The following is an 11,289-nucleotide window of genomic DNA, read 5'->3' as shown; positions in this document are numbered from 1 at the left end:
CCAACTGGTGTAAGCGACCGTTTTATGCGATCCTGTTTTCCGAGCGAACGATTACTACCTACCGCAACAAAAACAAACCAGCTGCAATTACGAACAGAAACAAAGTGAGGGCAGACAGTGGTGCTGCGCAGTATGGTGGCGCCATCTCGGAGGACTGATGGTAAACAAGACATTCCCAGTCCGCTGCAAACTAAACGGTGTACTAATGTTCACCTGAAGACCTGTCCTTGCTACATCGTCGCAGACGTCACGGAGAATCAAAATTTTAACCGAAATTCATTAATTTCTCTGTGAATAAAGCAATGTTTGCTGCTGGATAAGTGCTGGGGCCAATAAATACCAAATCTTGCGAATAAAACAATTTTACTTCGCCTGCATGGCACCTTTAACTGAGTCACTGTCAGTAATCACAGCTTGATTGTAGTTCACCAGGAACATCTGCGCAGACTTTCCTAGTTAAACTCTACCCGACGATGGGACACACAAGTAATTGTATAGCTTAGACAGAACGGGAGTTCTGAACTGGGTATTATGCATGTCTAGAGTTTCTACATTATGATCCATTCGAGAGGTGTCAAGCTGTAATTCAAACTTAGCAGTTGCAGCCATTAGTGGCCTTTTAGTGCAATAGCAATTCTACCGTTTGTATTTTGCAGATGGGAGATGAAGCCTTAGCAGAGAATGAACACAATTGCGGGGAGTGAGGGGCACAGGTACTGCTGGTATGTGCTGATCTGACGTAGGCCTAATGTTATGCTTTGAGGTCTACAGTCGTCAACCAGGAAGTACAATGCACGTACTGGTATGCACAACCAGTACGTACAGCTGTTGTACGAGGCACATTCACAAGGAGCCACTTAAAGAATGGCAGCAGCATCGTTCGCTAGATCCGATAAAGATTCTGCACGAAACATTGAGCACATGTGCGAAGCCAGGCAAGCAGTCAGTGCTCACTGGGACTTGGCAATGCTGCATTTGCGAAGAATTTCCCCAACTGAATGCATAAAAACCAGTTGGTGCATATTGAACATTTTTTATTCACTTCCAGAAGCTTCTGTTTCAAGGCTTTGTTTCAAGCAATATCCAGAAAACGGAAGGAAAAAAAACGACACCTGGAGCATTGGAGCTTTTCTTTCTACGTTCTTTTTGCCGACAAAAAAAAACGTCGGCTGCTTTCAACCAACCCGACTGACGCGGCTCACAAATTCTCTCGCAACACATCACACTGGACAAAATTTTTTTTTTTTACACTCAAGAAGGAAGCACAAGAAAAAACCTTGCGGCTTAGAATGAAGAAAGGAAAAAAAAGACTTGCTATTTTCACAAAATGGGTGACAAGTTTGGTTTTTCGTTATCACAAAATGCTTGGCTTGTCATTGAATGACTGCGGAAACTGCCTAGACATTGGCCCCCTTTTGAAAAGAACACAGTCAGATGAGCTTTCATGTTCGACAATGAGGTTTCCTGCACTGGACCACATTCAATAATTCCAGAAAACTGCCTGCAAAAAAACAAAAGCTGGACTAGGCTTTGCCTTACGTCCATCGAACACTTCCCATCACGGACTCGAGATATTTCTTAATGCATTAGCAAGCTGTGATGGTGCAATGCATGATGCACAGTTTTTTTTTTTAATCCTAGGCAAAAAAAGGGGGGAAGTAGAATTTCTCCGAGTTAGCCTTGTGGAATGAAGGCTCGATTGTGACTTTGCGTATAAATCAGTATTAATGGATTGTCACTCTGTTTTCTAATACTGCAGCTTTGAAAATGTTAACACAACTGTATCAAACACTCACTTGGCTCTTAAAAAAAAAAAAAACTAACTAGCCTTTTGTAGCAGGTATACATTAACATTTTGTTGACCACGATCCCCAGGACTTGGATGCCCCAGATTCCTGCAACAAGCCAAAGAAATTTGGCTTTTACGTCACTTAGACAAAAGTTCCACAGTGTTTTGCCTGCCTGGTCAAATGCCGAAAACTAGAATGTACAATGCGCCAATGTAGACATGGTTGAATTACACCGCATAAAAAAAAAAAAAAAAGTTTCTGAAGGCAACAATTTGTCCTCTTGGAATTTCAACCAGCAGTTTTTGCTTCAACTGGATGGCAATGTAATCACTTCACACACGCGTAAAAGAAAACTAGAAGGACAAATCCCTATTAACTAAGCAGGTAGAAGGGAGACAGGAAATTTGAGATTCTTTCAAAAAACACAGCAAAAGAGGTTGGGGAAGAAGGAGGAAAATGGGACTGACAAACAGGGCAAGTATGAGAACCGGGAATCAAAATGAAAAAAAGTGTCCCTTGTCATTGAGGAATGCAGCTAAGAGACCAAGCGTTGGCAGGGTCCTTGGCAGTCATTACTTGGCCTTTCTCCGTTTCTCTCTCTCTCTCTCTCCCCCTTCACAGGTCGTTCATCTCAAACTTGAGCTCAGTCAGATTGTCGTTTATCCGTTCAATGACCTCGTTCAGCCTGCAATCAACAACAGACGGCACCACTCGTGAGAAAACTTCATGCATTGAAACCCGTCGTCGGCACCTCCAAAACCCTCACCATGGTCTTTGAGATGTCCCGTACAAAATTCCCCCGCATTTCCCCGAGGGGGAGATTGTGAAAGTGCGAATGCACGGTTGTCGGCCCGCTTGCGGCGCTTGCGCTCGGCCCCCGCAGCCCACCGCCTCGCCGCCTTCTCTTCCATCTCTTCCATCGGGTTTGTAGTATCACGTGTACACCACGCAGTTATCAAGCCGCTATAACGCCGCTGAGTCGCCAACGCACGCCGCTGACGACGTAGTTTGAATGCGTTAAAGATATAAGGCGCGTCACTAACGCTGATATCACGTCGCGTCCGTGGCTTGGTCAGTAGAGCGTCGCGCTGCGGCCGCAAAGTCCGCGGATCGAAACCTGGCGCCGGATGCTGTTTCTTTATAGAGGAGCACTGCGGACGCCGACGCCGCCGCCGACACCGGCGGTGGATGGTTTGGGGTCGCTTATAAAGTGCATTCGCACTCAAAAAAAAGTGTCAAGACACAATAAAAGCGACATCCTTTTAGATGGCTCATGCAAGGTTACTAGTTCTAACACTTCATGGCTACTTCCTACGCTTATTATAACCTCACCTGGCCAGAACAGATAAAACTGAAGCTAAAAGCTGCTCATTCCAATCTGAAAGAAGCAATAAAGGATAGAGGTTCGACAGTGTTTGAGGTGAGAAATTCATCAGCCCTTCCCCTATGTGAAGGATCAGCAACAAAGCTGCAGTGTGCTTTACCTCCATAGACACATCGATGCGAGAAACAAAACAGACTTGTTTTTACTTTGGAATTGAGCACACTTCCTAGTTAATTAGCTAAACCAAACTTGGAAGAGCTAGAATTTTATTTGATCGGACAAACATGGGGTTGTCCATGTATTTGACAGCAGACGGGAATTCCACAATATGTACAACTTCACCGCAAATTATTTGATCGTAAAAAATAAATGAAACTCGACGCAACTTTCGACTTGTCTTGGCGGCTAATTGTAATATCATTTGTTTCGGGATAGTTTCCATAAAACAAGAGTTCCACCCAAGTTCTGTAACCATGCCCCCTCTGTAAATGGCCATGCATTGACAGCAGAGGGGCATTCTGGGACATTTACAACTTTGATTGGGTTGATCACGAGGTTTAATGCACTGTCGCTAAACAGGCGATGAGGCGTGCTGTAGTGGAGGGCTCCGGGTTAATTCTGACCACCTGAGGATCTTTAACGTGCATCAAAATCTTGAAAACACGGACATTTAGAACTTCACTGTGAATTAATAATTACAGATAAATGAAACTTGGCGTAACGATAGAATCGTCTCAGCGGCCAAGCTTGGTATAAAATTTATACATATTTTTTTACAAAGCCTTCGCGAAAAACTGGGGGCAATTCTTTCGTGTCAGGGCAACGCGAAACGGACAGACAATGACCAGATATAGTTAGTATATTATTGAGAGGATCAGTAAAAATGCTTGAGGTCCGCTTTACTTGTGAGCACCGGGCACGGCCACAAAAGAACAGCAACAGTTCCAGCAAGCGGTGATGATCAAGTGTAGAAAAAAATGAAGATTAAATGGGATGACGTGCACAATGTAGAAACAAAGATGAAGCAGCAATGCGATAGCAGCCCCTCACATTGCCGAGCCTCGTGCGTTAAGAGTGTGTATGCCAAGTTCACACTCACAATTTTACACACACACACACACACACACACACACACACACACACACACACACACAGACATGCACACACACACATGCAAGCGCAAGCACATAATGTTTGCTGTAAAATGTTGACGGGTAGGCAAGCACTTACAAGCCTAAGCATGCGCATGTAAGCTTTGTCATGGAAAAGGTTGAGATATCCCCCTGCCTGGCAAAACGTTGAACCGTTCCCAAAATAAAACACCCGCAATCGAGTAGAAATTAAGAAGAAATGGGTGTGGGCAAGGCATGAAATGCAAAGGCAAGATAACCGTTGCTCATTAAGGGTACCAGAGTGGATCCCTAGAGAAGGCAAGCATGGCAGGGGGTGCCAGAAGATTAGACGGGCAGATACGATACAGAAGTTTGCGGGGATAACTTGGACCCAGTTAGCACAAGACCGGGATAATTGAAGATCCAAGGAAGAGGCCTTTGCCCTGCAGTGGGCGTAGATAGGCTGGTGATAATGAATTGAGTTCAGAGATTGCTGCATGTGCCAAAACGACCACTGGAATCAAGGCACCCCGCTCCTCAAGGAGTGTTTTACTCCTTGGCTTCTAAACACTCATTTCTAAGGGAGGGTGTCTCCACACCTTGTACCCACCCTTTGCTCAGTTTTTTCTGCGGAACGCAACTATAAGGCAGCACTGTGGTCCTGCTCACCTCTTTTTCATGGTCACCACGTCAGCCTGGTTCTTGTGCTCGTCAGGATTGTCCAGCAGGTCTTGCTTGGCCAGCTGCAGTCGGGCAGTCTGCGCACATGCGGGGCCTCGATTCACACACTATCAAGCGACTCTTGTTTTATCAAACGAAGCTCGTTTCAGGGTCAGTGAGGCATACACCAGAGGAAGGGCTAGTGATGGCTAAACATTTCGAACCTGGTGTCTAATGGAGGGCCTCAAGCAAAATTCCCCATAGACCATCGAGAACAGCTAGAAACCCAGCTGATGTCGCGGTGACCCGAAGGACCGATCTATTTTGACCATGTGTCTGGAAACCTAAAAACACTTGCACTACCAGCTTCATTTCTTTTTGTTGTTGTTTGGAGGTTCAGTGCTATTGTTAAAATTCATAAAAACAAGTAAAAATGTTTTTTTGCTTGAATTTGAAATGTACATTTGCCTGATGACCTAATTAGATGTCATGCCTGTAGTTCGCGAATTACTTGCACCACAAGCTCAATTTTTCATTTTTAAGCTCATAGGGTCCAAAAGCTGAGAAGAAAGCACGGAGAACAGTTTTTCGCTCAAATTAAAAAAATTAAGGGCTGAAAGGGTTCGTGCACAAACCAGTAAGCTAGTTTTAAAACACCCTGTCACATTTTGAGCATAATTTGTACATCCCAACCATGTACTGTAACCTACTGTCTATGATAAAATCTTCGATCAATCCAAATAAATCTCCATGGTTGATGCTACGCCACTGCAGTCTCCAATTGGCAAGACACAAGTATGTGTTTAATTAAGGCATTCAGGTATTGCAGAGTAGGACAACACCTGTCATCTGCCCCCTCTTGCAAGAAATCAGAAGCGGGACAATACAGCACCTTGGGTGCTAGGCAGCACCATTTTCGTTCGGCTAAAACCTTATGTCAAGTGTTCTCAACAATTGTCCAAGACAACATTACGGTGCATCGTGACATCAAAACGTGGCGCTGCAGCGTTGCCTTATTGGGCATCAAAGCGCACTTTAAGCCTGCTTGGCGGAAAGCAACGCCCCTTTGCTGCATTGTCGTCTGCAGGGCCTGTTGGCGAGCTTATTCTAATTTGCCGTTGTCTTACCGCAAGGATATGTGACCAAAAGGCAACATCCAGATACTGACTAGTTCACGTCAGTATCCGGAAGGCAAGCGCAGGCCAGAAAGCGGAAGTCAAGCGATCTGATGCAAAGCACTCATTTCAGCCTCTTTGAAAGCACAAGTACAAAGAGAAAGTGTTTGGCAGTGGGCGAGAGCCACTTATTTTACATTTGCAAAAGCTCTGCAAATTCCAGCAAGGATGCATGGTCTCGCTGATGATGCGGGACACTTTGAAAAAAGTGTTTCGGGGCCCCTTGGGGAGCGGCTTGGCTCGGCTCAGCAACGTACCAGCTCGAGCTTGACCTTTTCTTCGTCCAGGAGGGCACGCACGTAGTCGGCCAGGTGGGCCGCGTTGCAGTCGCTCCGGAGACGCCGCTCAATGTCCACCATGCCCGCAGAGATGCGCTTGAACTCTTGAGTCACCTCGCACACCAGTTCACGGAAAGTGGGGAAGTCGTAGTTGGGTCCCGTCGACAGGTAGATCTTGTGGCCCCTGAGAACCCGGCAAGGAGGCACACAAGAGGTCACTAGACAGCAACGTGTTCATCCCTGCATCCCACCACAAGCTGTGCCCATATAAACACAGTGCTAATACTAAAGGGGCCACAAAGAAAAAACTAAAGCTTTTTTCAGTTTAGAACTAGCCTTTTTCAACTCTCTCAGCTTAATTTCAGCCACTTAAGATATTTTTATTAAAAAAAAAAACGGAAATGTTGAAAACATTTTCAATGTTCCTCTACAGTGATGTTAATGTGCATTTAAAACACTGATTATGTTTTCAGCGTTAACATTCAAGTGATACGATCAACCAGAACTAGAGGCGCCGCTACAATCGCCCAGTCGCGCTTCTTGGCGTCAACTTTGGTCGGCGGCCGCCAATCACACAAACAACATTCTGTGACGTTGTAGTGACATCGCCGGCAAGTGGCTGGGAAGCCGACTCTGCTTAATACGTTTCCTACCCTGACTATTTGTGCGAGTTTGTAATAAATCTGGTATTATTGTTGCTGAAACAGAGCTGTCTTTTTGCATGTGCATGCTACCCTAATGTGGACTTGTCTCTGCTTGCGATGCCTGCTGATTTCACCTAAACCGATTATTTAATGTCAGTAACAGCTAATGACATTAGATTTGCAGTGATACAGGGGTATAAGAAAGCTTTCGCTTTAAAACACTTCATTGGTGCTGTATTACCTGCCGAACTCAAAATCACTTCCCTGCTCTGTAGCATGCCACACATTCAGTGCAGCTGACTCGTAGATTACATCAAGCAACTCATTTTACCTCGGGGTATTGACAGCCTCGATACATAGGCTGCACTGACGTCACGATAGCAGCCATGTTGGTGAACCACGTAGACGGTGAAAGGCAGTGAACTTATCTGGTTCTCTTATCTCAAGCAGTGCACGAGAAAGGGTGGTGGTGATGTCACGTGCAAGCTATGTACAGTCGAACACGGATATATCGAACTCCGAGGGGATTATAAAATAGTTCGATATATCGATAATTCGAAATATGAAATATGCCTATCTGAAGCGTATCTGAAAACTCCGCACATCACTGAGAGCTTTTCAAAGTCGCTACAAGCGGTACCTTGCCGATTTGTTCCTCACAGCCCAGTAAATTCAAAGCCACACCGCTACGATAACGACAATTTAAAACAAACAACAAAATCTGTGAGCTTCGCTTGCTTCATTTTTTGCGTCATAAGTTTACAAATACAAAGTCTTCCGCTTTTCCGTGACCATGGCTCCGAAATGTGGGCCGTGGACAAAAACACGTAACATGCCAAATGGGTCCCCCTGCGCGATCAACCACTTAAAATCGCTAGAGCATGCAGAAAACATTCCAGAAACCGAGCGTGGCAGGAGAAGTCGCCATCATCATCACATCCACCGCATCAGGAGAAGGGCACTTGCAGGGGCAATTCAGGCGCAGCGTTCGATATATCGAAAGTGTCCGTGATCGAGAGTTCGATATACGCGTACTACAGCGCTATACTTTTGCAAGGGGTTTCCAAGGGGATGTTCAGACAGTTCGATATAGACAATAATTCGATATATCCGTGTCCGACTGTATATACATACCCCTAGCACTATCTCATCACTCCTGTGCAAGCATTGTGTGGCCTATTTTTTTTTTCTCTCTCACTATCAAAAAGCACAGTCGCTGCGTCATCACAAATGAGCTATCAGGGAACCCGGCAACCTTTAGGAGTAAAAAAGCGAGCAAAGACCGGACGTTGGCTTATGCACCATGCCTCAATGCGTTCCTTTCAGGACCTTATCACACAAGCCGTTTGCAACGACACTGCAAGCGACACAGGAGCAGGAATGAACTGCACAAGGCGTGCTCCTTTCGTAAACCACAACCGCACACAGTTGTTGAAGCACCAAGCATTGGCACTTTGAAAAACCGCGCACTTGCTGTACTTGGAGGAAAACAAACAAACAAACAAAAAAACAGACTAAGCAGGAATTCAAAGCACAAAAACGAAAGGGAAAGCAAAAAATATGCAGGAGCACTGACTGCTGTCAACAATTCTATAAAATCAGCACCCTTCAAAGGTTGCACAGGCAGGAAAAAAAAAAAAAAAGAAACTTTCACCTCAATAACTCAACACAAACAGGCAAAAGATAAGGCTGGACACAGGTGGCTGACTTCGATGTGTTACAAATGCAATATCTCTACGCGGGCCGTTTGCACAGCGTTTGCCTTGATCTTGGCAAAAGGAAGGCCAGATGGATAAAGCTCTTGCGGGAAGATAACTGCCTCCAATGTCTCCACAGAAGAAAAACAAAAATGAAAGAACCTTTCACTAATTCAAACCTTACGAAAACACACTATTCGATGCAAATTCCGCTAGTAAAGGCCGTTTCACCTGATTTGAACTTCAGTAAAATGTGAAGACAAAAAACAATGGAACGGATAAAAAAAAATGCTACTGGAAACAACATTGTCAAGATAGAACTGCGTTTGCAGCTGGAGTCACTAGCATCGCAATTTATTCAGCTTTTTTTCTGCATAAATGCATACGTGCCACACAACCCAGGGAGGACATAAAAAAAGTTCAATTAGGCGACTTTGAGCCAACTTTCTGATTAGAAAATCTACAAACTGGAGTTGTTTTAAATATTGCAGCTTGCCGACTTGCTAATGAGATAACTTAGGACTGTTCTGCAGTGTACTAGAAAAAAAAAAAAAAAAGCAAGGCGAGCAAGTTAGCAGCAAGATGAAAAAAAAATCCCACAATGAATCCCACACAAAAAAGATCCCACAATGAAAAAAAAAATGAAGGCTGTTTAGACTGGGAACTTCGGCTCTGAAGCTTAAACTTGGGCTACGAGGCGCACCATAGTTAGCGGCGACGTGGGCCGAAGCTACGAGTACAGACATTTTAGTTTTCAGTAAAACAGCCAGAAATGAACTCGCAACATGCCCCAGTCCCCTAATGGAAAATGTAACCACTCTGGAGGCACCGCCTCATGGCAACACCGTCGAGTTCTCCGCAAATGAGTCATACAACACGCTGGCAAGAAATGGCGGTTAGCACATGGCTTGCAGCGCAAGCAAAATGAACGCCATCCATCATGCCACATGTCACACCACCGACACACACGAAAACAGCAGTGGCAAGCAAAGAGAGAGAGAGAGAGAGATAGCCAGGCTCACTCTTCAAAAAGCCTGTATGTGTAAGCTCGCTCCTCCTGAAGAGTGCAGATTTTCTTGAGCAAGCTAAAGACGTCACTGCTGTTGTCAACCTGAAAGGGAAAAAAGCTGCAGCTGCAGTAGGCTCAACAAGCAGCCTGCATCGTGGCTTTGGAGCTACACTTCAATATGCCCATGAGAAATGTACTGTTTGCATGTCAGACCACGAAGGGTCCCATTCAGGCCACTTAAACACAGCACGAGATGACACTTCTATTTTGAGTGCCCACGAAAATTTTTTTTAAAAGCCCATTTTACACTGCTTGCTAGTTACCTCGTCCTATAAAAAACGAAGGCTTCCAGCAATGTAATATGCTTCAGTAAGAATTACCAGCTGGTCAGGCCATATTATGAAATTTAATTAGGAATTCGCGGCTTTTGGGTTCTAATTCATGTTTGCATCCAGCCGAGCAGACCTGAACCACGTTAAAACAATTCCTGCACGAGCTAACGCGTCGAGTTCGCGTAGTGCGTTGCTAAAATTAACAGCGTGGCGCTTTCACGCCGCTTATGGCGTTCGGCGTCGCTATGGAGACGTCGAAATTAAAGCACGCACTTAGCACATGTAACACTTGTTGCGCAATTAAAATCGATTACCCGCACGTCATGGGGAATGACGCTGCACTCGGGGCTAATGCGACGGAGATGACAAGCTCACGACCGCAGCACCGCAAGGCAGCGCAAAACGCGAGAGCATCCGGAAACCCTAGAGCGTCCGGAAAAGCTCCACGCCGTGTCCTGGAGCAGTCAGCTGAGCCGAGACTTCCTCCCGGTGAAACGAAAAAAAAAAAAATAATAATAAGAACGCCGTTTAGGACTACTCCGACAGCCGGCTCAGCCACGTGAAAACGAAGATGACCTATTTCGCGCGCATCAAGATTTCGAATGGTCCAGCGTGTTCTAGCTAAACACGAACCTGTTTTCGTCGACCGAAACGCGGCCGGTTTTCGGTTTGAAATCTGCTCCACCACCGCGAATTCGAACGAGAAACCTAACCGGGGGACTACCATGCGTCGCTGTTAACCAACGTTCGAAAAACCAAATGTCTCCCCGAAGCGCGTAAAATACGTCATAATTCCGAGGCGAACACGGAGGGTAGCTAATGCCACGCTGCGTCATGCGACCTCGAGACAAAGCCGCTTCCTAGGGTCTCTCCGCGACGCCACAGCCATGCCTGCCGTTCGGCAAATTTCGCCACATGCAGGTAGAATCGCCGTCTCGGCCAACGTTGCCGTTGCTAACGGTAGCTCGGCGTTCAAAACCACTCCTAATTGACAGAAACGGCTGTCCAAAACAGAGAAAGCCGAGCGGGCTCAAAGGAAATTACCATTTTTAAAGCCGGCGTTCTGCCTGTCAGCTGCTCCAATGCAACAGGTGCTGAGAAGGGGACGGCTCGGGTTGCCAGGAGCGCTTTTTAGAACCAAAAGGCGGTCGCAGTTGCGCCCTCTTTGTCAAGTCTTCAGTTCTGTGGGATATATCTAACGTATATATTTATTTCGTTTTATTCGCGTAATAAAACAAAGATTGAATGCAGTCAGGCAGTTGCATTTT

General features: G+C 45.6%; 1 protein-coding gene across 1 annotated transcript; it reads right to left on the bottom strand.

Moving 5' to 3' along the window:
• Positions 1 to 1,017: 1,017 nt before the first annotated feature.
• LOC144162700 (required for excision 1-B domain-containing protein-like) lies at positions 1,018 to 11,199 on the bottom strand. The gene is made up of 5 exons (XM_077693338.1): positions 11,066 to 11,199; positions 9,703 to 9,791; positions 6,319 to 6,523; positions 4,896 to 4,984; positions 1,018 to 2,475 (listed from the first exon to the last, which is right to left on the bottom strand). Exons 1-5 carry the CDS (start codon positions 11,066 to 11,068, stop codon positions 2,406 to 2,408), a joined length of 456 nt encoding a protein of 151 aa, XP_077549464.1. The 5' UTR covers positions 11,069 to 11,199; the 3' UTR covers positions 1,018 to 2,405.
• Between the last annotated feature and the right edge of the window lie 90 nt (positions 11,200 to 11,289).

The sequence above is a fragment of the Haemaphysalis longicornis genome, unplaced genomic scaffold, assembly GCF_048455015.1.
Source record: "Haemaphysalis longicornis isolate Haplotype H1 unplaced genomic scaffold, Haemaphysalis longicornis Haplotype H1 scaffold_12, whole genome shotgun sequence".
Lineage (NCBI taxonomy): Eukaryota > Metazoa > Arthropoda > Arachnida > Ixodida > Ixodidae > Haemaphysalis > Haemaphysalis longicornis.
Note: the sequence above shows the minus strand (reverse complement) of the source record. Positions and strands in the feature narration are given on the sequence as shown.

Excerpts from the sequence above, each read along its gene's own strand:
- LOC144162700 (XM_077693338.1), bottom strand. Across the intron at positions 6,524-9,702 it reads ACATACAGGCTTTTTGAAGA|GGGCCACAAGATCTACCTGT; the intron begins GTGAGCCTGGCT and ends CCGGGTTCTCAG. Across the intron at positions 4,985-6,318 it reads AAAAGGTCAAGCTCGAGCTG|ACTGCCCGACTGCAGCTGGC; the intron begins GTACGTTGCTGA and ends GCATGTGCGCAG.